This window comes from Rhinatrema bivittatum, chromosome 4 (genome assembly GCF_901001135.1).
Source record: "Rhinatrema bivittatum chromosome 4, aRhiBiv1.1, whole genome shotgun sequence".
In the NCBI taxonomy this organism is placed as follows: domain Eukaryota; kingdom Metazoa; phylum Chordata; class Amphibia; order Gymnophiona; family Rhinatrematidae; genus Rhinatrema; species Rhinatrema bivittatum.
The window spans coordinates 468,189,540-468,217,180 of NC_042618.1; the positions used below are offsets into that span (position 1 = coordinate 468,189,540).

At 45.7% G+C, this 27,641-nt stretch overlaps 1 protein-coding gene across 7 annotated transcripts in view; it reads right to left on the reverse strand.

Moving 5' to 3' along the window:
- Window positions 1–27,641, reverse strand: part of CNOT2 (CCR4-NOT transcription complex subunit 2) — a 246,074-nt gene that overhangs the window by 87,052 nt on the left and 131,381 nt on the right. For 5 of the 7 annotated variants that reach the window (XM_029597190.1, XM_029597193.1, XM_029597188.1 and 2 more), the window contains one exon: window positions 27,096–27,248. The exons of the other annotated variants lie outside the window; for them this stretch is intronic. In XM_029597190.1, coding sequence (XP_029453050.1) covers window positions 27,096–27,248 — 153 coding nt within the window. The remainder of the gene's footprint in view (window positions 1–27,095; window positions 27,249–27,641) is intronic. 7 annotated transcript variants of the gene reach the window in all.

Here is a 27,641-nt window from a genome sequence, read left to right on the forward strand (position 1 = left end):
CAAAGATAGAGAAACTTTCTTTTTGGAAGAAATTACATTTGGCACAATATAAACCAGAGGGTTGAATGATTTAGTATAGTATTGGTTTAAGAAGTCTTTAGGAGTACAAGTTACTGCAGAAGATATGGTACAGTGTTTTAAAAATCTTAATACATTTTTGTTGAATGCCAAAATATCAAAAAATGTAATTTAAAATTCCACAATCAAGAGGTGGAGTAGGTGAAAGATTACACATGCAAATGAACAAGAATAAAGAGAATGTGTAACCAAAGAGTTTTTACATGGTCTGCTTCAAATAAAAGTCTTGCTTGAATTTATAACATCGTCGTTTATTCCAATGATTGTCACAGAGATTACTAGTAAAGATTCTCAGCCCCTCGACACAATCATGTTTCACCAAAGGGATGCGTCAGGAGGAGCTAACGAGCAACTTTCACATCAATTCTGGAAATTGTTTGACGAGACTTCAAAATACAAATTTATATTGATTCATTGAAGTAGTTGGCTGATCTAGGATTCAATTTTGGATTAGTATCAAATTTTCAAAGGACAAAATGGCAGCGTGACTGACGGTAACACTTCACATACTGTGTCAACTGTTCAGAAAGTTATCAAGGTTCGTCCATCTTTTGATGAGAGCCTGTTGCTGTTGGGATCTTCCAAATCTTATCTACCCCATCTAAGAGATATATGAAATGTGTTTATGCAGCTGTCTAAATGGTATATTTTTGTATTTGGAAGTTTTGGATTCAAGTTGAAATGCCTCCTGTATCACTTTGGCACCAATGGATGCAGTTAGAAAGATTAGATGTTCTTTTTATGCAGAGGATGATGGCCAAAGATTATATACGTGCTTGGGAAAATTTTTATTCTCTAATGCCTACTTCAGTTATAGATGGATTTTAGGTTATTCAGCTTGGTGAACTTAGACCTGTAGAACTCTGTATAGATGAATGAGTGTGTGACTGAATGGTTGTCTTGTGTCTATGTTAATGCTTCGGCATTAGTCTCTGTTTTATTATGTTATAATAATGTGAAGTATTTTGTTGATTAGTATACATGCTATTTGACTTCCTTGTTCCTAATTTTCTGTATATATTGCATATATGGTTACTTTGAGCAAATATATTTTTGTTGTCTTCACATCTTATAAATAAATATTAATAAATAAATAAACTAAACTAAACCAAATAAGAAAAAACTTACAACAAGGTGGGAAAGGCACTAGGGTTTGGAGCAGATAGACCCTATCTGTCAAAGTGACCACTAACAAAATGTATGACTTTCAGGTTGCCAGAGGCTTGAAAAAGCTTCTAACTGGACAAGCACCATGCTGAGAGCCACAACACAATTGAAGGCTCAGCAATGAACTTCATCTGAAGCCTGCCCTATACACAGTGTACAACTAAGGCTGTATGGAGACAAATGTACCTTCTACATGGTGGCGAACGCACCAATTTCACTAAGGTGAAATTTAATTGCATCAGTTATCCAACAGACTCAGAGACATGCAAAAGGAGTTAAACAGATTTAATGTGAAAGAGGGGAAAGGGTTCTAGGATCTTCTTCTCAAGCTGATGGCAAGACTTTGCCTTTCTACAACCTGGGCTTCTCTCCTAACATTCCTTCTGAAAGCCAAAGGAATAGGAAAACATTACCAAAAGATCCTGGGGCTGCAGGGTTATCCTTCTGGTATCTAGACTGCAAAAGCCTGACCCCAATTCTGGGACTGTGCATCAGCTCTTAATCCTCACAGAACAATGTTGGAGAATTCTCCAACCTGATGGGATCCCTGATTGGATTGGATCACAGAACATTCCCCAGCGAGCTTCAACTTAATCTATCTCAGCCAACAGGGAGCTATGAGGAACATATTTGCCTAGATTCTTCCGAGTTTACCTACAGTTTTATAATCCTGAATAATTTGAAGAAAAGTTTATTGAAAACTCAGAATCTAGTCTAGGATAAGGATATCCAGGGGCAAGTTGTCATGTTCTCCTGTGCTGTAACAGAAGCTCAGGAAACTCTCTGTTAAAGGAGGTGGAAACAGAGGTATCACAGATATGCTGAACTAGTGAACTATCTGGACTTTATCCCTGACCACAGGCCACTGAGAGTTCCAGAACCAGGCTCAGTCTGATCATCAGGACAGATTCTTCGTCCAATTGGCATAGGGGTTTGAGCTCTACTGTAAAAAGTCTATTTAGATGAGGATCAATTTGTCGGCCAATTGAACCCTCAAAGACTAAGTTAATACTTACTGTTCTTAGCTCAAGGTGGTCAATAAAACCCTTGAGCAACCCCAAGAATCTGGGCACACAGCCCTCTAACCAAGCTCCCCAATTTAAGGATGGCCGCATCCATAGTCAGAAGAATTTGTACTAACCAACTTTGGAATGAATCAGCCACCTGGACAATCTTTCTCTCTCGAGGTTGATCACTGAGGATGTTGCTCAAATGATGCAGAGTGGTTAGAACCACCAACATTTTAGGGATCAATGTACTTCTTGACTATGATAATGTGGCAGAGAAGAACCACAAACCCTTGATCCTATAAGGAATAACCTGACCTGTCTTCAACTGATGTCAGGTGATATACTTATGCTCTTCGTAGCAGACATCAATAAACAAATCCTCTTATGTGGGAGAACTGCTTTCTTTCCTTCTGAATCACATCTAGTAGAAGTTCCAGTCATCCCTTTGGGACAGCATCAATTGCTAGATTCAGGAAAAAATATGAGGAAACCCCTTGGTATTAACATCTGTGACACCTCTTGAAGTTGTGCCTATGAGCAGTCGCCCATAGGTGGGAAAAACTTGAATCATTAATTTGCCTGGCACTGAGAGACATGCGAGGTGCTGATGTGAGGCCAAAGGCAGCACACAATTTTGGAAGTGGATTTCCTTTACTAAGAATCTGCTCTCTAAAATATGGAAAGATGTAACCTCCTCAGAACCAAGGTGATGAGGGAAAAATATCTCAAACTTTCCCTTAGCATGTACTGTACAACACCCTCATATCCAGGATAAAATTGAGCTCCACCAACTTCTTTGGGGGGTCTATGAAATACAAGCGACAAGACCCCATCCTCATACATCAGATGTAAACTGTTCAGGCTGCATGAGCCATTGATAGAGAAGAATGGATCATTTCTGAATAATAAAAAACTGCAAAAGCGTTTCTTAGAGAGCAATTTTAAGGAGTATTGAATAGAAGTATTCTCATCATTGATCATGCTGATAACTCGGGGAAACAAGTTTTAGTTAAACCTTCATTCTCCCCTTCACACCCATGTGTGAAGACTGATAATCCTGCTTCTCCAACTACAGTTTATGGCCACAACTCCTCTTACTAACTTCTCCTTCCATTCCAACTCATCCTTAGTTCTGGAGTTTCTCTCATTTCTCAGGCATTGCATTTTGCTCATATCAGTTTCTCCATCAACTCTGCTAGCTGTTTTCTGAAGTACCCAGTAGAAAGGTGTTATGCCTGTCGGTCGCAGACAGATGCGACCGCGAGTACTCACAGCTTGTTCCGCATTCCTACCCTCCCCGGGTCTCCTCGCTGCACGGGCCTGTCTGCATCGCCGTGTTATACAGGCCTCCTCACGGAGGCATGGACGCCATTACTTCTGGCTCTGATCTCGGGTCCACCTAGGCGCGTGCACGTCATAAGCCCCGCCTTTGAAGCCACTTTAGCGGGAACCTCGGGGGCGTCCCCTGTTGATGATGTCACCAGACTCCAGTATTTAATATCCTGCTTCGCCCCCAGCAAGCGGACTTGGCAACAAGTTCCGTTTGAGTCCTTCGCCTGCCTTGTTCCTGAGACGCAGCTCCTGCCTGCATCGAGGACCCTGTCTGGCACCCGCTCCTCGGAGGTCAGTGTGCGCTCTACGGGGACCTGTTCCCTGGCCTATCCCGCTCCTCAAGCTATACCTCTGCTCTCCCTGGAAACTACTGCAGTGACTCGTGAGTTCTCAGCTGGTCTTCCCTGCTTCTCGGGGTTATGCCGCAGCATTTAAAGACTGTTCGTGCCTCCCCACTCCTTGGGCTGCGCTTACCTACTCCAAGACCACTCTGAGCTTCCCACTCCTCGGGACCTGCTCCTTGAGACTCTACAATTGGCAACTGTCCCGCTCCACGGTTCGATTTCTCTACTCAGCCAGCTAGCCTCTGATCTCCAGGTACCTGCCTATCAGATCGATACTCTAAGGCTGCGGTAGAAACAGTGCGGCAGTGTCAGGCACACCCTCGTTCCCCGCACGCACAGTTCTCTTCACCTACCGCTCGATACTCTCTTCAAATTGCATGCAAATGCATGCCGCGGCTGCGTTAGGCCCGCGCAACCCATTTTACTGTATAGAGCGCCTATACAGTATCCTGGGTTCGCGGGCCTAACGCTTCACGGCCGCACTGGTATCTGTCATTTCAAGGCAGTCACATGTCGTGACGTCACGCCTTGAGCGCCGAAATCACACGGGCATTCATTCACTGCCGGCGGGAGCCGTGCATTCATCCAGGAAGAGGGAGCCGGAGGCCGCTTTCGCCGCCGGCTCCCTCTGCCTGGATGAATGCACGCCCACCCGGCCGCCTTGAGCGCCGAAATCGCACGGGCATTCATTCACTGCCGGCGGGGGCCGTGCATTCATCCAGGCAGAGGGAGCCGGAGGCCGCTTTCGCCCCTGGCTCCCTCTGCCTGGATGAATGCACGCCCACCCGGCTGCCTTGAGCGCCGAAATCGCACGGGCATTCATTCACTGCCGGCGGGGGCCGTGCATTCATCCAGGCAGAGGGAGCCGGAGGCCGCTTTCGCCGCTGGCTCCCTCTGCCTGGATGAATGCACGCCCACCCGGCCGCGGCATGGATCGAACACGCGCCCACCCACCGGCTCCCACCGCCGCCTGGATCCAACGCGCGCCCACCCGCTCGCCGGCTCCCGCCGCCGCCGCCGCCTGGATGAACGGACGCCCATCCGCCCGGCTCCCACCGCCGCCTCGATGACCGCTCGCCTGGGGGATTCGGAAAGTGACAGGAAAGTGACAGGTATTTATACATATATATAAACAACTTACGCTGCAATGTTTTTTACACTTTACTCCCTTTGGTTTTACCCCCATTTTTTACACTTTATTCCCGTTTTAATTTTCGAACACCACACTAACACCACACTAACACCAAGTAGAGGGTAGGCGGTAAACTAACAGGTTAAGGACGCGGCAAAATAGCGGGTTAGAAAGGAGATAATCTGAGCGTGCGTCACAGTATCGGAGGGGAATAGCTAATTCCTTCATTATACAGCTAATTCGTTCATTTACATATCATATACATGCTGCGTGCGGAAAGGGTTATGCGTCTGTTTTAAGAAGCGCTAAGGACGCGTGAAACTGGAGATTGTATCGCTGGATCGCCTTACGCGTCCGAATTGTGCGCTCCCAGCACGTTACAGACGGGAAATCTTCAACCGCACGTTACAGTATCGACCTGTGTGGGAGCTACTGGACTTTGGCCAGGCTCTCCGCCCCAGGGGGTTTGCCTACATTCTCCTCTCGCCCATGGCGCTGGGGGCTCTGCCCCTCGGGCTGCACCATCGGAGAATATCCTGCTTGGCTATTCGGGTGCCCATCATCCCATGATCTGCCGGCGCCCTCTCTTCAGTCTCTCCAAACACCATCTACAGTCTGCTACCCTACGGGTTGTCATCTCCTGGTCTCTGGGCTTTTCCCTCAACCGTGCACAGAGCTTCCTGTTTACTCCAACGCCTCGCCTCCTGACGGTGCGGACCTGTGGGCTTTCTCCCCACAGGCTGGATCAATTCGCACCTCGGGCCAAGGCTCCACATACACACAAATCATAACAGGTGTCCTCTTTGCCTTTTCTTATCTTTATGACGTGGACCTCTCCGACATATATTCCACAATTCTGTTGTATGAGCATCCCCCTTTGCTCCTAGTCTCAATGCTGCTGGCTTCACTGCTTCCACCCAGAACTTAATCTTGTGTTTGTTAATACCACCCTTCTGCTTCTGTTTCATTCAACCAACTCCCCTTCAATATCTACTCCGGACTTTTTTCACCTTCTCAATTCTTTACTTGCTCTGTTCCATCTTTTTATAGATCTTCTCCTAAAGATCTGCAGATTAAGAACATAAGAAACTGCCACACTGGGTCAGACCAAGGGTCCATCAAGCCCAGCATCCTGTTTCCAACAGTGGCCAATCCAGGCTATATGTGCCTGGCAAGTACACAAAAACGTTATCTATCCTGACAATGTTTTTGTATTTTCCTTGCACGTTGTAAAACGCGCTTTTCTAAATCCGGATATTTATTTCAACTCCTGTGTAAAACTACAAAGGTGCATCAAGTAAATGTTGATTTAGAGAAAAGAAAACAAACAAATCTGGCCCCAGAAACAACCCTTAAAGCTCCCAATTTGTTTCACTACCACTTTTGTGTTTCATTTCTCTCTGTTCATTATTACCTCCTACCAAGGTCACTGCCAGCCCAATTTCTTTTCCTATGAAAAATGACATCTGTATAGGGCAGTCATTAGTTTTCCATTGATTTTACGTTCAACAACCTTCTCTAAATACAAACAAAACACCCACAGCTTTCTCCTTATTAAGTCCACAATACAATTACTCAAGCAAAAAGACAAAATACTCTGAAGAATTACTGACTACAAAGGGAAGACAAGGGCATGCATCTGTAAACCAAATCAGGTATCCCAGCCACAGTGAACTACATGTGGGCAGTCTTACACTAAAGAAATACTATCGTCTCCAGTCAATGCTCATAACATGAGGCAATAGTTTGGAGGAAATCTTGAAAATAAGTTAAAACAAATTAATTTTAGTTATTCCTAAACTTTATTATAATTCTCATGCTTTACAAGTAGTCCATCTTAATCCTAGCTGGCAGGTCATCATAGCTGGTATCCATAAGTTTCAAAAGATAAATGTTCCAGTTAAAATGCCTTGTATCTTTCATGCTACCTCATGCACACACTCAGAAGCTAATATTCAACACTCCTAGCAGAAGTCTAGGGACATGCTATATCCATGTGAATGTCTGCTGAAAATATAAAGAGCATGCCTAACAGTAATCTTGATGGTACATAACTTTAATGATTAATATATGTATAATAAAATCAATTTAAAATTGGACATTTGTTGAAATAAATATTTCTGCTTCCAATACGTGAATGGGAATTTTATTCATTTACAGGCTGATTCAGTAAAAGTTGCGGAAGAGCAGGCGAGTGCCCGCTCTCCTGGCACGCGCACAGGCCACTCTCCTGTGCAAGCGATTCAGGTGGGAAGAATATGCTAATGAGGGCCCGCGGTAAAAAGAGGCGCTAGGGACACTAGCGCGTCCCTAGTGCCTCCTTTTTGACAGGAGCAGCGGCTGTCAGTGGGTTTGACAGCCGATGCTCAATTTTGCCGGCGTCGGTTCTCGGACCCGCTGACAGCTATGGGTTCAGAAAACGGATGCCGGCATAATGGAGCATCCGTCTTCCGACCCGCAGGCCGCCGGCCGATTAAAAACATTTTTTTTTTTTAAATTTTTGATTCTTTTTAAATTTTGGGGCCTCTGACTTAATATCGCTATGATATTAAGTCGGAGGGTGTACAGAAAAGCAGTTTCTTCTGCTTTTCTGTATACTTTCCCGGTGCCGGCAGGCGTTAATTTCTGAAAATAAAATGTGCGGCTTGGCTGCACATTTTACTTTCTGTATCGCGCGGGAATAACTAATAGGGCCATCAACATGCATTTGCATGTTGCAGGCACTATTAGTTTCGGGGGGGTTGGACGCGCTATTACCCCTTGCTGTATAAGGGGTAAAGCTAGCGTGTCGAAAACGCGCGTCCAAACGCGGGCTAACAGTGCTCTCCACTGGAGCGCACTGTACTGTTAGTTGTTTAAACCATGACTAAATCTTTGCTCAACATCTTTCAAACACTTGATAAGAGCACAAAATATATAGTTCAGTAAGTTTTAAATGTGCTCAATGAGCAGGTAAATGTAACATTGACACTCCGTTTATGGGACAAGCCTTAAAATATGCTATTTGATATTTCTCAATACCAAATAGTTCTTCACAGATCTCACCCCTTTCCAGTTAAGTCCACACTAATTACCATTTTGGCCAGAGGTTTTAGAAAGTTTTAAAACCCTCTTTTTTATGTTTAATTCACTCAATTTCTTCAATATTCTTGCTCTCCATGTCCTCTGCTTCCTTCATTTCTCATCTTCCTTTCCTCTTATCCATAAAATTTCCATTCTGTCTTTTCCAAATTATTTTCTTCAAATTTTACTTCTCTCATCTTTACTACCATGCTCTGTGGGGGCAGAGGGGTTGTTCAATTCTTAGCCAATATTTCCTCTTTTCATTCTCTTACCTTGCTCTCATCACCTTCCTTTTTTTCTCTTCCAACCTGAAGCCTGTTCGAGCTGCAGTCTCTTTAGATGGAGGTATTTGGGGTGGCAAGCTAAAGTGACATTTACACACATCGTGCCGCCCCCCCCCCCCCCCATCACTACCGCCACCATTAAATTGGCTTTAAAAGCTACAATATAAAAAAGTCCCAAGGTCCTTATGTACAATAAAAAAAAAAAAAAGACAAACCTGGCCAGTTTCAACCTCAAATTATTTAATAACCTCATTTATCCAATTCTTCTATGTGGCTATAAGAGTGAAGTCTAAAGTCTGTACAAAAAGGGACAGGATCTCAATATAAATCCTGCACCTCCAGACCTGTAACACAATCTGCATCCACAGAAAGTCCCCCCAACAACAAACCTAGGACAATGACCCTTACAAATTCACCACTGGAAAAAAAAACCTTTCCAATGCTGTTGTCACCTTCCACTGCCAGACACTTTGTGAAGTAACACAAAATTCCAACAGAAAGAAACTTAGAACCTATATAGCACATCTGACATACTGTAACAGTACTAACTCCAAGAGCTCAAACAGTAACAACCCTACCTATAAAGAGGCAGCACTGGAAAAATTACACTAGGCCCTAACACCAATGCACCTATTAAGAAAACTGAACAAGTCATGTTCATAGATCCCTACACGGAAACAACACACTAGCACAATACCTCACACCTTGGTCAGACATACAGAACACAGTTAGACCCTCACCAAATAGAATAAAAAGACCATAAAATATAAACAGAAATGTGCAGACAAAAACTGAACTGGAAATCACAGCAAGCCAGACTCTGCATATAGTGCAACAATGGAAAAACAAAAACATCATCATACCTCATAAAACATCAAACAACAAAGTCAAGAAATATAAAACATCAACCATACTAATGAAAAGAATAAATATTTCAAAACATCTGATTACAAAATTCATTAATTAAAAACATTTACTTTTTTTTAAATTTACCAAACACCAATAAAATATTTCAAAATAGCAGACACATCAAACAACATTCAACAGTTAAAACTAATAGGGATCAAAAACCCTCTATCTCCATGTCTGGGAACTTTTGATTTCCAGTTACCCCGAGATTGTCCTGGATTAGTGGGAGAAGGGTACACAAAATATCCTCTCTCTCTCTCTCTCAGAGACACACCTTCTCTCATTCATACATTCTCTCTCACACACATTTTCTAACTCAGTGGCTCTCCCCTACCCCCACCCACATACAGGTTCTCTCACACTCAGTGGCTTTCTCTCTCTAACTCACACACAGAAACTCTCTCACACACACACACACACACACAGACATGCAAAGGCTCATGCTCTCTCACATGTGATACACACACAGGACAACTATCAAACAGCTGCATGCTGCAGCATATATGCACATTACAATAGAATTTAATAACCCACACATAGCACATACTTGCGTATTATAGAATACTGTATCTCTGACCTGCAACATATGTTTATGTATACTTACACGTAAATACATGCAGTGCACTGAAAGCAAGTATTTCAAAGCATTGAACACACGTACTTTTCCTATTTTAAAAATATACGCTCAAAAATGAAATTGGACTTACATAATGGAGAAATTACTTACCTGATAATTTTGTTTTCCTTAGTATAGACAGATGGACTCAGGACCAATGGGTATTGTGTTCTCCTGATAACAGATTGGAGATGGAGTCAGATTTCAAAGCTGACGTCACTCTTCATATACCCGTGCAGTAAGCTCAGCTCTTCAGTATTCTCTTCGAAAAGCCAGTGTGGATATATGTTGCTTAATACTTGATTAAACTTGATTAACCTTGAACTGGTTCAACTGATTTTTTTTTTTAAACTGGAGACCGCCAGTGTACTCAACCAATTAATGCCGACACCAGACAAACTGTGGGTGTCTTGAACTAGGGGTAGGCCATTGCTTACCTGTGTTTGCTTAGTCTCGAGATTCGTTATCTGAGGTTCTCATTTTCTGGGGCAGCCGTGGGCGGGATGCTGAGTCCATTTGTCTACACTAAGGAAAACGAAATTATCAGGTAAGTAATTTCTCCATTTCCTAGCGTGTAGCCAGATGGACTCAGGACCAATGGAATGTATAAAGGCTACTCCCGCACAGGGTGGGAGGCTGCCCGTGGCCCACTTAGTACTGCCCTTGAGAAGGCTGTGTCCTCCCTGGCCTAAACATCCAGGTGGTAGAACCTGGAGAAGGTGTATAGGGAGGACCACGTCGCCGCCCAGCAGATCTCGGCTGGCGACAGCAGCTTAGTTTCAGCCCAGGAGACTGCCTGGGCCCTTGTAGAATGAGCCTTGACCTGTAGAGGTAATGGCTTTCCTGCCTCTATGTAGGCTGCCTTGATTACTTCTTTGATCCAGCGGACTATGGTTGCCCGCGATGCCGCTTCCCCTTGTTTCTTCCCACTATGAAGAATGAACAGGTGATCTGTTTTGCGCAAAGGTTCTCATCTTTTCAAGTATCGGACTAGGATTCTGCCGACATTCAGATAGCGAAAGAGGCGTGAGTCTTCCGAGTCCTTGTGCTCATCTGGAGATGGTAGCGATATGGTTTGGTTCATGTGGAACTGGGAAACCACTTTTGGTAGGAAGGAAGGCACCATACGCAGCTGTATGGTGCCCGGCGTGAACCTGAGGAACGGTTCCTGGCAGAATAGTGCTTGAAGTTCGGAGATGCGTCGGGCTGAATATATTGCTACCAAGAATGCCGTCTTGAAGGTCAGGAGACATAATGGTCTGAAGGAATCCCCTGCTAGGAAGTCTAATACTAGATTAAGGTTCCATAGAGTCACTGGCCACTTTAGGGGTGGTCAGAGTTGTGAAACCCCTTTCAGGAAGCAGGACACATCTGGATGAGTTGATAGTCTGGTACCATCCACTTCGGATCTGAAGCAGGCCAGTGCTGCAACTTGGACCTTGAGGGAGTTGAGAGACAACCCCTTCTTCATGCCGTCCAGCAGGAATTCCAGGATCGTGGGAATCTTGGCTGTCCGCAGGAGGATACTGCGGTCTTCACACCAGGCTTCGAATACTCTCCAGATCCGTATGCAAGACAGGGAAGTGGAGAACTTGCGTGCCCGGAGCAGGGTGGCAATCACGGCCTTTGAGTAACCACGCTTCTTCAGGCTAGTCCTCTCAAGGGCCATACCATAAGAGAGAATAGAGACGGATCTTCGTGGAAGATCGATCCCTGCTGGAGAAGGTCCCTGTGTGGAGGTAGGCGCAGAAGGTTCCCCGCAAGTAGTCTTCGCATGTCCGTGTACCATGGCCGTCTTGGCCAGTCTGGGGCGACTAGTAAAACTAGCCCCTTGTGATGCTCTATCTTGTGGATGATCCTGCCCAGGGTGGGAAGGCATACAGGTGGTCTTCCTCTGGCCAGTTCTGGACAAGAGCGTCGATTCCCTGGGATTGTGGTTCTCGTCTGTGGCTGAAGAACCTGGGAACTTATTTTATTTATTATTTTTATATACCGACATTCAATCACATTGGTTTACATTCAGGTACTGTAGGTATTTCTCTATCCCCAGAGGGCTTACAATCTAAGTTTTCTCTATCCCCAGAGGGCTTACAATCTAAGTTTTTTGTACCTGAGGCAATGAAGGGTAAAGTGACTTGCCCAAGGTCACAAGGAGCAACAGCGGGACTCGAACCCAGGTCTCCTGGTTCATAGTCCACTGCTCTAACCACTGGGCTATTCCTCCTCCCGTGTGCATTGAGATGGGTTGCCAGTAGATCCATGACTGGGAGACCCCAGCAATTTACTATCAGCTGGAAGGCCATGTTTGCCAGTGACCATTCCCCCGGGTCTAGGCTCTCTCTGCTGAGGTAGTCCGCTGAGACGTTGTCTTTTCCCGCGATATGGGAGGCTGAAATCCCTTGCAGGTTTATTTCCACCCACGCCATGAGGGGTCTATCTCCAGAGACACCTGCTGGCTCTTGGTTCCTCCCTGGCCGTTGATGTAGGCAACTGTTGTCGCGTTGTCTGACATAACTCTGACTCGCCCTGGAGTCTGTGGCTGAATCGCAGGCATGCTAGTCTGACTGCTTGAGGTTCCAGACAGTTTATGTTCCATCCCGCCTCTTCCTTGTTCCCTTGTCCCTGGGCCGTCAGTTCCTGACAGTGGGCTCCCCATCCTCGCAAGCTCACACCCATGGTGAGCAAGATCCAGTTCGGTGGGGATAGGTTTACTCCTCTGCTTAGGTGGTCTTCCTGATGCCACCATTGGAGCTGGTCCCGAGCCTCCGCTGGTAGCTGGAGGTGAACTGAGTAGTTCTGGGACGTTGGGTTCCATCATGACAGTAGAGAGCGCTATAGCGGTCACATACGGGCCCTTGCCCAGGGAACGACTTCCAAAGTTGATGCCATGAGGCTGAGGACTTGGAGGTAGTCCCATACCTTGGGAAGTGCATTGGTCATCAATTTTCGCAATTGTCCCATCAGTTTCCTTCTCCTTGGAGGGGGGAGGAAGACCTTGTTCTGTTTGGTGTTGACCCCGACTCCCAGGTACTCTAGTGACTGGAAGGGCTGTAGTCAGCTCTTGGCTGTGTTCACAGCCCACCCAAGCTCCTACAGTAGATTCTTGACTCTGATGGTTGCCTGTTGACTCTCCTCCAGAGACTTTGCCCTGATCAGCCAATCGTCCAAGTAAGGATGTACCAGGACTCCTCCTTTCCTCAGTGTCGCCGCCATGACCACCATGATTTTGGTGAAGGTCCTGGGGGCGGTTGCTAGGCCAAAGGGTAGCACCGGAACTGGTAATAATGACCCAGTATCGCAAAGCGCATGAAGCGCTGTTGGTCCCGATAGACTGGGATGTGAAGGTAGGCTTCGGATAGGTCCAGAGAAGTTAAAAATTCTCCCGGTTGTACTGCCATTATAACGGAGCGTAGAGTTTCCATGCGGAAGCGTGGTACCCTCAGGTAACGGTTGTCAGTCTTGAGGTCCAAGATGGGCCAGAATGCTCCTTCCTTCTTGGGGATGATAAAATAGATGGAATAGTGGACAGTATTTTGTTAAATTGGGGACACTGGGGTTATTGCCTTCAGACTGAGTAGTCTTGCTAGTGTGGTTTCCACTGCCAGCCTCTTGGAGTGGGAGTGGCAGGGTGATCTCAAATTTGTCTCAAGGGATACTGTGGAATTCCAGAGAGTACCCTTCTCAAATGATAGTTAGGACCCACTTGTCCGATGTTATCTCGACCAATCTTTGGTAGAAGAGGGCAAGTCGACCCCCTATATCGTCTTCCTGTGGATGGGTCTGCTTCTTCTCATTGTGGGGAATGGCCGGATCCTGCCCCTGAGCCTGCTCCCCTCTTGGTGTGTCTGTTCTAAAAGGACTGAGACCTTCCTGACGGGCGAGGTGCCTGGGACTGTGTGTTCTTGTAGGGTCTAAAACGCTGCGATCCTCTGCCCATGGTTCTTCTGGGGGAGGGGCGCTAGAGTCTTTTGTTCCTATCTTCCGGTAGTTGGGGCACTGGAGATTCACCCCATTTGTTGGCTAATTTCTCCAATTCACTTCTGAACAAGAGAGATCCTTTAAAAGGCGTTCTTATGAGGTTCGCTTTGGATGTCGCGTCAGCCGACCAATTCCAGAGCCATAGTTGTCTTCTGGCTGCCACCACTGAGGCAACGCCCCTGGCTGAGGTGTGCACTAGATCTGAGGTAGCATCAGTGAGGAAACAGGCCGCAGGCTCCATTGTTTCTACGGACATAGTTGCGTCTCTGGAGAGGAAAAAGCAGGAATGTGCCACCAATGCGCAGCAGGAAACAATCTGCAGTGTCATTGCTGTTGCGTCAAAGGCCTGCTTAAGGATAAACTCCAGTCGTCTGTCCTGGGTATCCTTCAGTGCCGCTCCTCCCTCAACAGGAATCGTTGTGCGCTTTGAGACTGCACAGACCATAGTGTCCACTTTAGGGAAATGCAGGTGTTCCTTGGCCGTGGGTTCCAGAGGATATAGGGTTTCTAGGGCCTGCCCCCCTTTGAAGCTGGCCTCTGGGGCATTCCATTCCAGGTCAATCAGTTCCTGGATGTCCTCCATCATAAGAAAGTAGCATGAGGCCTTACGGAGAGACACCAAAATGGGGTTTTTCTTTGGTTCCGCCATAGGGTCCGTGCCTGGAATGCCCAGCATCTTTAGAGTCTGGGAAACGAGGGCTGGTAATTCATCCTTGTGGAAGAATCGAAGCATGGTTCGGTATGGTTCCATCCCTGAAGGGATTTCTCCTTCTTCCAGGGAATTACTCTCATCATCTGTGTCTGAATCCTTATTAGAGAGGTTCTTGGTTAGGAGAGGCATGTCTCGAGGAACCAGGGAGGTGCCAGGAAGGTCTTGTGCTTCTGGCAGGGGTTGAGCCTGGTGCGCAGCAGGGGCTGGTTGTGCCTGAACAAAGGTTTGCAGCCCTTTAAAAAATTCTACCCAGGAGAAAGTCCCTGGGTCCTTGTTGATCCCAAGAGGGGTAACAGTAGGAGCCCCAGAGGTGCCTTCCTGTGGGGGGGCCGAGTCAGAGATACATAGGTCCAGGGTACAATCATCAGTGGTTCCGGACCCCTCTCCTGGCTGTAGAGGGCCATGCTTTGGTTCCCCTTGGGCCTCTTTGCACTGCTGGCATAGGAAGGATTCCAATTCAGGTTGCGCGGCTCTTATGTGGCAGGTTAGGCAAAGGGAGTGTCCCTTGGCTTTCTTGGACGGCAGTGCCATTGTTTGTGCGCATGGAGAGCTTCAAACTCTGCTGTGCGTGTAGATATGCACACGGATGCACTTAGTTGTGAGCGCTGGATGCGCAGAGTTTGTGGAACTTTGTGCGTCTGACTCAGATGTGTGCGCTGTTGTGCGCCCGGCACAGTTGTGTGCGCCACTGCGTGCACAAGCTCTGCGTGTGTCTCTATGGACACGCGCAAGTTAGGCACATTGGCCGGCCGGCCTGCCCCACTCGTACCGCTGGTCAAGGGGGGAAAATGGGCCAACAACCCCGCTTGCAAGATGGCGCCCCCCCCCCCCCCCCCGGATGGTCTCCACGTGTGTGGACCCTTGCACAGAATTGGGGCCTAGCCAAACCAGGGCTGCTCAACCCGATCAATGCCCTTTAAACCTTGCCGGGAGGAAGATCGGTACGGCTATTTAAGCCTTGGAGGCCGGAGACTTAAATGCAACGGTTTCTACCTTACCTGGTCTCTGCGCTTACCGGTCACGTGCCGGGCGGTCTCCAGCTGCGGAGGGAGAGGGAAATACCTTCATTGTCGTGCTCAAATCTGCACCCACTGCCTTTCAGCCACCCTGGGGGCTAAGTCCACGCCGGGAACCGGCTACTAGACCAAGGCACACCTCTGAGGGATATCAAAAATCACCTCAGGAAATCTCAACTGTGGGAGGGACCCTTAGGTTTCACCGCAGGAGAAGCGGGGCTCTCTTTTTAAAGGTAAATTTTCTTTCTTCTTTCTTGTTGTAAATGTTACACTATTCTCGTGTGGATAGTGTCCGCATCTGCTATGGAGACGGAGAAATACTGAAGAGTTGATCTTACTGCACGGGTATATGTAGGCTGACGTCAGCTTTGAAATATGATTCTGTCTCCCATCTGCTATCAGGAGAGCACAATACCCATTGGTCATGAGTCCATCTGGCTACACGCTAGGAAAATTCTGATTTACGCGCAAGTCAGAATATTTTAAAACATGCGCGCCTAATTGACATTATCAGTTTCACCCAGTCCTTCTCCATGGCATCGAGATCCTTCTGGGTCTTCAGTCTGACCTTCCCCCAATTTACCCAGCCCTCCTAACAAGCCAATAAACCGTTTAATATTACTTAAACAAGATAATTAGCAGTTGTAAAATTATGTGTTAGCAAATCTGTGTGTGTGTCTTTTAAAAACAGCAACTTACGTAAATGCCCTCGGACTGCCCCTTTTTATACACACATATAATTGCATGAAAGCAAAAATACGCAAATATCTCTGATATTTATAAACAGCATGTACACGAGTAGACGCTACATACACATGTAAACATTAGCATATATGTGCATAATTCTGAAAATTCACCTCACAGAATCTCACACATTCACACACAGGCTCTCCCTCTCTCTCACACACACATACACAATTGTCTTGGGTACTACTGGCCTGATCAAACACAACTTCTTAATGTACCTTGATATGATGATTATATATCCAACTATATAGCTATATAACATTTTACAAGCTCCAGGAAGTGGCTGAGATTACACCCAACATACCTTGGCTTAACAGTGAGGTTCATGTCATGCACAGAATAAACCCGTTTTTAGACCTAACTTAAGAGAAATATTTTAAGAGCCACAGCTTACAAAGCGTAGCTAAAATTTCATATTCATAGGTACTATATGAATTTTTTAGCCTTCATTTAAAAAAGAATTACACTGCAAGTAATAACACCAGATCTCTGTAGTCACCGATCAGACATAACAGATAACGTAAGCAGCAATCAAATTGATTTTCTTTAAGACAGTCCATGTTTACATTCAGAATCCTAATCTGGCATCTTGGCCAGCACTTTCTGCAAATGACCCTGTCACGCAGCTCAGATTTCTCCTGCTTGGGATAAGGAAATCTCAGTTCTGGCAACCTGCCACATAACTGAAACTGCTGTTTGGTTTACTGCAGGTGTCAGAGTATCTTTGGACAACTTCCAGGCCTACCCATAACATGTTTAAGCTATCACTCAAGTCTTCATCTATGAGAACTTTTAAATAGTATCTTGTAATCCATTTATTTTGTCAGAACAAGGCTTTCACTTTGGAGCCTCTCATATGCAAGGGGCATTATGCAGATCCCACAGCTTAGAAAAGTAGTAGAGCCCCTGGAAATATAAACAGCACTCTAGTTACTTGGCAAACTGTTGGAAATAGTGGTCTTTTTGCCCTAGCATAAGAAGCTTGAGTTGGGGGGAAGGGGACAGAAAAAGCACAAAAAGATGACTAAATTGTTACAGTAACTCCCAGTTATTTACTGAACACTTCTTAATTAAGAATAAACCGTCACCAAATTGTTGGCATTGAATAAAGTTCTCTTAGATGATTTGAGTCTCATGTACTTGTTTAATAATAATTGCATGCCTAAATACTCTAAAGAGTTACAACTAGCGAATCTGCACCAAATGTAATAGTTATATAGCAATGTACCTACAAATAATGAATCGCACACAAATAAGAGACAGAGAACAATTTCCAACACTGACAAAACTACACCACAGACATATGAGCAAAAAACGAAAAACAGCCTTGAACTGGAACAACTCCTAATTTAAACCCAGCATCTAGACATGAAACAGCTAGAAAATGAAAAATATGACTCCATATACAACCAAAGATATAAAAACCTCAAAACTTGGGGGAAATAATTAAAAATATTGAAAGCGACAGCATAACATCCTAACTACAGGATACTTAAAGGGACATTAATCTGGTTGACTAAAACAGTTGGTCAACTTTTAAAAGTTAATTTCAACTGACTATATTAGCTAATTATTTACTCAAAAGTGATTTATTTTCTCCATAATTCAGGGCTTCACCCACTCCTCCCCATGGGAGCATTTTCATTTTTTTGCTGAGTACCTGCTCCCACAGCAGGGCCCCAACAAGCTCAATAGGGTCCATGTCAGCAGGAGTAAGTCCCCCTGAAACATAACTGTAAAGCAGAGTTTGCTTACCTGGGTAGCACACATGGGTAGTAACATCATCCGATGGAGCCCGGCATGGAAAACCTATGTCAATGTTTCTAGAACTTTGATTGAGCCTCTCTGAGCATTCACTCCACAACACATCCACACGGGGTCCCCCTTTGTCTTATAACATACAATTGAGAATTAAAATAATAAAATAAGAACAAAAACCTATGAAGTGAAATCCTAACTCCACAAGGTGGTAGGCAGGTTTCGTGAGGACTGACATCCTGTCATCCTCAGAGAACACCCGATACAGGTAAGCAGCTCTGCTTTCTCTGAGTACAAGCAGGATGGCAGTCCTCCCACATGGGCAAATCCCTAGCTACAGGTTGCCCGCCCACCCCCCCACCCCCCAACAAAAAAGGGGACCAACACCAAAATAAGTGCCAATGGCACAACAAGTTTTGCTGGTAATGAGGGGGCAGTATAAACAGAAAGAACAGGCCCTAAGTGGGAACAGAATTGGGTTTGACACCTCAAAAAAGTTCTAAAGGACAGATTAGCCAAACCTACTGTCACCACAGCTATCTCTATCCAAACAGTATTGCGATGTGAATGAGTGGATTGAACTTCACATCGCAGCCCTGCAGTTCTCCTCCATGGAAACTGCTTACAAGTGGGCCACCAATGTTGCCACAGCTCGAACAGAGTGAGCCTTGGCAAGGCCCACAAGATGCAATCCTGCCTGTATAACAGATAGAGATGCAGTCTGCTAACCAACTGGAAAGCATCTGCTTGGCAACGGCGATGCCCAACTTGTTCTGATCAAAAGAAACAAAAAGTTGGGTGGACTGTCTATAGGTTTCTGTCTGCTCCAGATAGAAGGCTAAGGCTCATTTGCTGTCCAAACTATGCAGGGTTCATACACCTTGGTGGCAAATGGGGCCTGAGAAAAAGTGTTGGCAAGATGATGGACTAGTTAAGATGGAAGTCAGACACCACCTTAGGCAGGTACATAAGGTGCATGCGCAAGACCATCCCTATCATTGAAAACCTTAGTGTAAGGTGGATAAATCACTAAGGCTTGGAGCTCGCTGACCCTTTGAACTGAAGTGACCACCACCAAAAATATATCCTTCCAGGTCAGGTACTTCATGTCACGGGAGCACAGGGGCTCAAAGGGAGCTTTCATCAGCTTAGCTAAAACCATACTGAGGACCCCAGGACACAGTGGGAGGCCTTAGGGGAGACTTCAATTGAAGCAGACGTTGAATGAACTATAACTATAGGCTGTACAGAGATGGGCTTACCTTCTACAAAATGGTGATGTACGCCAATCTCACTCAGGTGAATCCTAATGGATTTAGTCTTCAGACTAGTTTCCGCAAGGTGTAGAAGATAGTCAAGTAGTTTTTGTTTGGAGCATGAGAAGGGATCTAGGGCCTTTTGCTCATACCACATGTAAAATCTTCTCCACTTCAGTGCATAGGACTTTCTAATGGAAGGCTTTCTGGAATCTACCAGGACTCGAGACACACCTTCTGAGAGGTTGAGCAGTTATAGGATCAGCCTCTGAACATCTAGGCTGAGAGACAGGGCTTGGAGGTTGGGATGCCGCAACCTGTCTTGATCTTGGGTGATGAGATCTAGGGAAATCCCCAGCCTGATCGGTTTCCTGATGGACATCTCCCGGAGGAGGGTAAACCAGACCTGTCTCGGCCAATGAGGGGCTATGAGAATCATAGTCCCTTTTGTCCTCTCAAAGTTTCAACAAACTCTTCATCATCACCAGTAGAGCTGAAGGATACACGTACAGGAGCCTTTGCCCCAATGGCAAGTGAAGGAATCTGAGGCTGTTTTGTCGTGTGACCTGTTCAGGGAACAAAACTGGGGAACCTTCCTGCTCCAAGGCACAGTGAACAGATCCACCTCCAGGCTTCCCCACAGGCGGAAATTCCAATTGGCTACCCCTTGGTCCAGAGACCATTCGTGGGCGAAAGGGACAACTTAACCTGTTCACTATTACATTCTCCATTCCGGTCAGATACATGGCCCTGAGCACCATCCCTTGAGAGAGGGCCCATGATCAAATCTGAACTGCTTTCCAACACAGGAGGCATGAGCCCGTACCTCCTTGCTTGTTGACATACCACTTTGCCACCTGGTTGTCTGTTTGTATCAACACAATTTTGTTGGACAGTCAATCTCTGAAATCCCACAGAACTTACGATTGACTTAAGCCTCAGGAAGTTCCTGGGCGGACCAGAGTCCTTGGGTGCTCAGCCCATCTACATGAGCTCCCTAGCCCAGGGTGAACGCATCCATTGTCAAAACAATTTGGACCCGAGGACTTTGGAAGGAGACTTCCCATCCAGACTGGAATCTTCCCGCACCAGGACGGGAGGGACGGAGTGACTCGTATGGATTCCCGAAGCCCCTGAGTGGCCTATCACTGGGACTGTAACGTCCATTGGGCTCCCCACATGTGTAAGCATGCCCAGGGAGTGACATGTACTGTTACAACCATGTGGCCCAACAGCCTCAACATGTGCCATGCTGTGTCATGTTGGCTTGCTTGAATCTCTGCTGTGATAGTCAAAGAGATCGCCCTCTAATGCGGCAGGAAGGCCCTGGACTGAGCTGTGTCTAGCAGGGCTCTCATGGTCCAATTGCAGTGACATGCTAAAATGGGACTTGGAGTAGTTGATAAACCCCTAGTGACTCCAGCACCTTATCTGTACTCTTCGGCCCCTGCCCAAGAGGTTCTCTTGACCAGCTAATCGTCCAGATAAGGGAAAACATGGAATTCCAGTCTGCAAAGATGCGCTGCCACCATGGCCAGGGATTTTGTGAAGACAGTTGAGGCTGGCCTAGTCCCAATGGCAAAACGTGGTAATGGAAGTGATGCTGTCCCATCAGAAATATGAGATACTTCAGGTGACTGTGAAAGATCTCGATGCGAGTGTACCCATTCCTTCAGATTGAGGGAGCATAGCCAGTCCCCTTTTTACAACAAGGGGATCAAGTGCCCATCGAAACCATCTTGAACTTTTCTCTTCTGAGAAATGTGTTCAAGGCCCTTAGGTCTAGGATGGGACAGAGTCCTCCTGTTTTCTTTGGAATCAGGAAATACTGGGAGTAAAATCCCTATCCTCTTTGCTCTGGTGGAATGGGCTCGACCGCCCTGGTTGTTAAGAGGGAGAAGAGTTCCACTAAGAGTACTTCCTGATGTGCTACCAGTCTTCAATGCGGACTCAGAGGGCAATTTGGTGGGGTACTCAAGAGGTTTAATTTATACCCTCAGTGAACGATGTACAAGACCCGCTAGGCGAAGATTACACTGGGCCATCAGTTCACACAGAACCGCATCCATTGTCTCAGGTACGGCGGACTTGGCTATGTTCCCAATGATCCAGTCAAAACCCCATCCCAGTCTTTGAATGGGATGTTGGCTGGGACTTCGGGGGCTTCTCTGCTGCCTAGGGCAGCTATGAGAGCCCTGCTGCTGCTGTCAGGGTTGAGTAGGTGGAGGATAGTATTTCCTCAGGCGGAAGAAAGACTTCCTCTGGCCAGACCTCGAAGATCTCCTGGCTGAGGATGGGTCCTAAGTGCTGGTGGAGAGCTGTTGGAGAGTCACATGGTGCTCCCAAATCTGAGCCACCATGTTCTTTACTTTATCTCCTAAGAGAATCCCCCTGGTACATCAGTGAGTTGCTCTGCACTTGCTGAGGGAGATCAGACGCCTGCAGCCAGGTGAGTCTGTGAGCACTGATCCCAGTGGCAGAGACCCTCAATGCCATCTCAAAAACATTGTAGGTTGACTTGACCCTGTGTTTTCTGCACTCCAGGCCCTTATGCACCAGCGACAGGAGAGTGTCCTGCTGCTGCTGAGGCAGCTGCTTGGCCACATCCTGCACCTGCTTCAGAATGTCCCATATATATTGGTTCACGTAGACCTGGTAGACATGCGATCAAGTATACAGTGTGGGCTTTCAGAGATCAGCTGTCCAACAATCTTCCTCCCAAGAGCATCCATGGCTTCTGATCCTTCCCCAGGGGCACCAAGGAACGAATCCAAGTGTGCTTGGCCTTTTTGCAAACGGATTCAACCACCACAGACTGATGTGACAGCTGATGCTTGTCGAATTCGAGAGCCTTCTGGACGAGATAAATCACGTCCGCCTTCCTGTTAACAGGAAGAGCTGAGAGAGCGTACTCCCACATCCTCAACAGTAACTGTACAAGGATCTCGTGCACTGAGATTGCCTCAATCTTGGGAGGCTCCACGTGTTGGAGGATACCCAGCATCTTATATCTGGTATCCTCCTTATTCTGTAATTGAAACAGGATAGTTTCCACTATCACCTAGACAAAACCTGAGGAGGAGAGGTCTTCCGAAGAAGGCTTCCTTCTCTCATCAAGAGGAGATGATTCCGAGGGGAGGCCATCCAACATATCGTCAGAAACATCGGCGGAGTCATCCCCCCAGGGGTCATAAGGTCCCTTGTCCTCACTGCCAGGAGGGGATGGGGTCCTAAGCGCTAAGCCTCCAGCCAGTGGTACAAGCACCAACTCAACTGGCCTTGGGGGCTCAGGCCCTGGTGTCATCATAGCCCCCACCTGAGCTTCCTATTCTGAGGAACTGTTGACAAGCACCAGATCGGCCAGTGTTGCCACAATGCCCCGCGAGCGTCAATGTCACCCTGGGAAACGAAACAGGCTGTGTCGGTAGCACTCTGATGAACACATGCAGGGATTCCAACAGCAACTCGAGGAGAGAGAGTGCCAATCCTCATGCCTCTGTGCCCAGATGCCAAGACTCTGCAGTGCCTTCTCCTCAGCCAACTGCATGCACCTCTTCAGCTCCTCCTTGAAGAGAGGCGATGCCAAGACCGACTGGAACCCAGAAGGTATAACCACATCCTCTTCAGAACTGGGAGGAGGATTGGTGGTGGGCACTGGAACCAGCGGAGACCGCCGCAAAACCCAGGTATCAATGGAGGATTGGTTCTCCTCGCCACGGGGACACTTGAAATCGTCAGTGCAGTGTGCTGCGGCAGTCAAAAAAGCAAACAGAATGTTGGGAATTATTAGAAAAGGAATGATGAATAAAACGGAAAATGTCATAATGCCTCTGTATCGCTCCATGGTGAGACCTCACCTTGAATACTGTGTACAATTCTGGTCGCCGCATCTCAAAAAAGATATAATTGCGATGGAGAAGGTACAGAGAAGGGCTACCAAAATGATAAGGGGAATGGAACAACTCCCCTATGAGGAAAGACTAAAGAGGTTAGGACTTTTCAGCTTGGAGAAGAGACGACTGAGGGGGGATATGATAGAGGTGTTTAAAATCATGAGAGGTCTAGAACGGGTAGATGTGAATCGGTTATTTACTCTTTCGGATAGTAGAAAGACTAGGGGGCACTCCATGAAGTTAGCATGGGGCACATTTAAAACTAATCGGAGAAAGTTCTTTTTTACTCAACGCACAATTAAACTCTGGAATTTGTTGCCAGAGAATGTGGTTCGTGCAGTTAGTATAGCTGTGTTTAAAAAAGGATTGGATAAGTTCTTGGAGGAGAAGTCCATTACCTGCTATTAAGTTCACTTAGAGAATAGCCACTGCCATTAGCAATGGTAACATGGAATAGACTTAGTTTTTGGGTACTTGCCAGGTTCTTATGGCCTGGATTGGCCACTGTTGGAAACAGGATGCTGGGCTTGATGGACCCTTGGTCTGACCCAGTATGGCATTTTCTTATGTTCTTACTTTGGGGGCATCATTGCAAAAGCTAATATGTACCTGTGCCCAGCACCATGCATCAAAGGTGACCAATGCTGATGGCTGCTTTGGCTTCCCTCAATGCTTGGACTGGTTCTTCGCTGGTTCTGAGGCTAGAGACAATGAACCTGATAGCTTGGTGTCCCATTGGCACGGCTCCATGACTCCTTAATGCCGATGCCTCCGATGCTGATGGGCCGGTCTTCTCTGGCCCAAAGAGTCGCCCCCATCTTGTCGAGATGGATCTTAGCTCTTTAGGGGTCATCTGGGGGAACTTGCTGCAACCCCAGGCATTGTGTGATGCCCCCAGGCAGAGGATACATCAATCATAGGGGTCTGTGATTGACATAGTTCTCAAGCAGCGGGGGCATGGCTTAAACCTAGAAGTGGTCCAGTCAACTCAAAATAATTGGGACACAAAATTGAACTCGATGGTGGCAGCCTATGATGACCGGAGAACGCAGACAGTACTACTACCCAGGGGAAATGACTACGTAAGAAAACTTACCTGAAACACCAAAAAACCTGGCTAAAATGACAAGGAGAGAATCAGGAGGGACCCCTTGTCAATCACAATCACAAAAAACACATGAAAAGATAACTTCCTAAGAAGTTAGGAAAAGGGGAGAGAGAGAGAGAGAGAGAGGGAGAGAGAGAGAGAGAGAGACGCAACCTTTCCGTGACACATGAGGTTCCATGGGGAGGGGGGGGGGGTGGGGGGAGGAAGAAAAAAAAAAGAAAGAGAGACTGAGGGGACCCTGCATGGATGCAGGGTATAATGCATGCCAAGCATGCTCAGAGAGGCTCAGTCAAAGCTCTAGAAGTTTTGACACAAGATTTCCGTGCCGGGCTCCATCCAATGTCACCCATATGCAAGGACCGCCATCCTGCTTATGCTCTAAGAACTTTCTATTAAAAAGTTAGTTTCTAGAAACTTCTGGTTATACAGCTGGCTTGTCAGCAGTAGTTTGGCTGAATTATTTTAGATCCTAAATATCCCGTGTGTGAAGATCTTCCATTACTGAAATGTCCAAGGAAACGGGCAAAAGATCCATCCTGGTAGCATGGGTGAATCAAGCTTCTAAACTCGAGATTGGGTCGAAAACCAGTGGCAGCAGAGAAATTGATCCCAAAGAAGTACACAGTCACAGATGAACTCCCACTAGTGGTAAATGCTCTGGAAACAAAAATGTTATGGAGAAGTTGATGATACAAATTTGCTGAGCTTGGACACAAAAGCTGAAAGTAGAAATGGAAAAAAAATATAAAGCTTTGTTGAATCATTGGAAAGACCTAGAAAAAAGCCACAGGCACATTCTGTGGATTGTGGGCTTCCCTGAAAAAGTGGACAGAAAATGGTGACTTTTTTTTTCCAAATAGCTACCTGAGATTCTATATTTAGCAGTGAAGAAAGGGGCAATAGAAATTCATCACGCTTATAGAGCATTTGCCCCTGCTCAAAAAGATAGCAAATAGCAACATGGCATTATTCTGTGGATCCATGATTTTCAAGACAACGTTCTTATTTTCCATGTGGCATGACATAAAAGAGAAGATTTTCTCAGGGTGGAAAATCTTTATAGTCCAGAATTTCTCTTCCCATCTACAGAAGAGTAGGAAAGCATTTCAGGACGTGAAATGGATAGTGAAGGACTTAGGAATCCAAAATGCCAGGCTGTATCCTGCATGACCCACAGTCACAAAGCATGAAAAACCTTTGCATCTGAAGCAGCTAAGGACATGGAGAATTTTGTTGGGACCCTGACAACCAAGAACGCCATGAGCTGACTCTTGACTCTCTGAGTTTTAGGCACTGTTTTGCCTATGCAAGTAAGAGGTTTTTGTTTTGTTTTTTGGGGATTTTTTTTGTTTTGTTTTTTACAGGGAGGTTACTATTTTTTTTCTCCTCTCCTTACTCAATTCTCCTGTGTAAGGAAGCTAAGATAGTGGGCATGCAGTTATACTTCACAGATGAAGGAAGGGTGACAGGACAAAGGCCAGCTCAGTTAGAAAACTAGTTAGAGCGCTGATAAATGTGCTTTATCTTTTTTGTTTGTTAAATGCCAGAACAATGCAATTTTTACCGCTGCTCTCCGAGGATGTCTGTTTTTCCTCTTTTTATTGTTTCTTGCTGGCATTTTATGAATTTTTGCTCTTTCAGCAACTTGATGAGCAGAGGTGGTATTGGCAGCAATTGATAAAAAGTTGATTTTTTGTTTGTTTGTTTCTGGTTGGTGCAGCTTTGTTTTTTCTGCCATAGTCAGGACCCAAGTTGAATCCAAATGAGTTAGCAAGCATTTAGTTTGTGGTTGGTTGATTACTGCTGTGCTGAGGGATACCAGTGGAAGGAAGATAAAAGCACATGGAAGGGAACCAGGCAACAACAATTTCTGGCCTGCTCTCTGGTTTATGGTACTATATTGGTTAGGGGGAGAGGGGGGAGCATTGAGTTTCCAGCTTGATGAGCTGGTGGTAAAAACCACGAAGGGCCTGATTTACTAAGCATTTTTTCCCCACAGACATGAACAGGAAAAATGCCTTAGTAAATCAGGTCCTAAGTTTTGGTTTTCAGGATGACTGAAGAGCATGTATATACGACTGTATCACTTACAATCTTTACCTTACAGATAGTATAAATCTTAATCATTTTAATTACTGCTTTTCTGTACTACTGTGCCATATAAGATGACAATTGAGGATATTTCTTTTCATGTGAGTTTGGGGCCTCACCACCTATCTAAAGAAAAAAAAAACACACACACACACTCCAATACCCGAAATCTTGAAAATCTCAGATAGCTTTTCTCCAGGAAACACACCTAACTAGAGTAGATCAAAAACTAGGTAGGGGCTAGATTTGGCAGAATTTTTTATTCTTCATCCATTTTTAAAAGCAGAAGTGTGTGTGCCTGTTTCAAAAATCTCTGCCTGTAAATGTCTCTAGAAAGAAGTCTGGTCCAGAAGGTAGATTTGTCTTTTTGGAGTGTTCTATTTTTAACTTAACATTTATATTGTCAAATGTTTATGGACCTAGTGCAAGTCCGAGTGTATTTTACAGTAACCTGGTTAATGCTATTGATTTTTTTTATTGTACGTGTTGATATTATGTATTGGACTGCAAATTGTTAAATTTGGATTGGGTGTTAGCTGGACAGTCTTCTTGACTGGAAAGGCAGGATACAAAATCAAAATAGAAAGAGAAAATGTATTACCAGATGTCTCCTCTTCGCAGGCCCTGGACCGCCCAGTGCTCCTGGGAGGCGACTGAAATGCACGTCTTAATCCACAAATTAACAGGTCTTCTGTTACCTCCTTGGTGCAGTTGGTCTTAAAGAAATGGTCTCTAGATTTAGTCTCAGGAATGCCTAGAGAGATAGAAACCCCTCAGGTAGGGAACTATACTCATTTCCAACATCTCAATTCGTACAGCAGAATAGATTTTATTTCTATGCTCTTCCACTTCTGCTAACATTATTGATTTCTTGTGTTATTTTCTTCTATTATGGCAGATCACAATCATATTTCTTAATGCAGCTAAACAACAATCTCTAGTGGATACAATTCAAGAGTTAGACCAGAAGTACAAATGCGACTGTTCTAAATGGACTTATTGCTAGGGACGAGCTTCCTCCTCTTCAGGCCGTATACTTTGAAGCATCTATGAGAAATACTAAACAAAATGTTATTTGCATGGAGATAAAGCCGGTACCCTTTTTGGCTAAGGCAGGTAGAAGGGGAATGCAAAGTTCCATTATTCA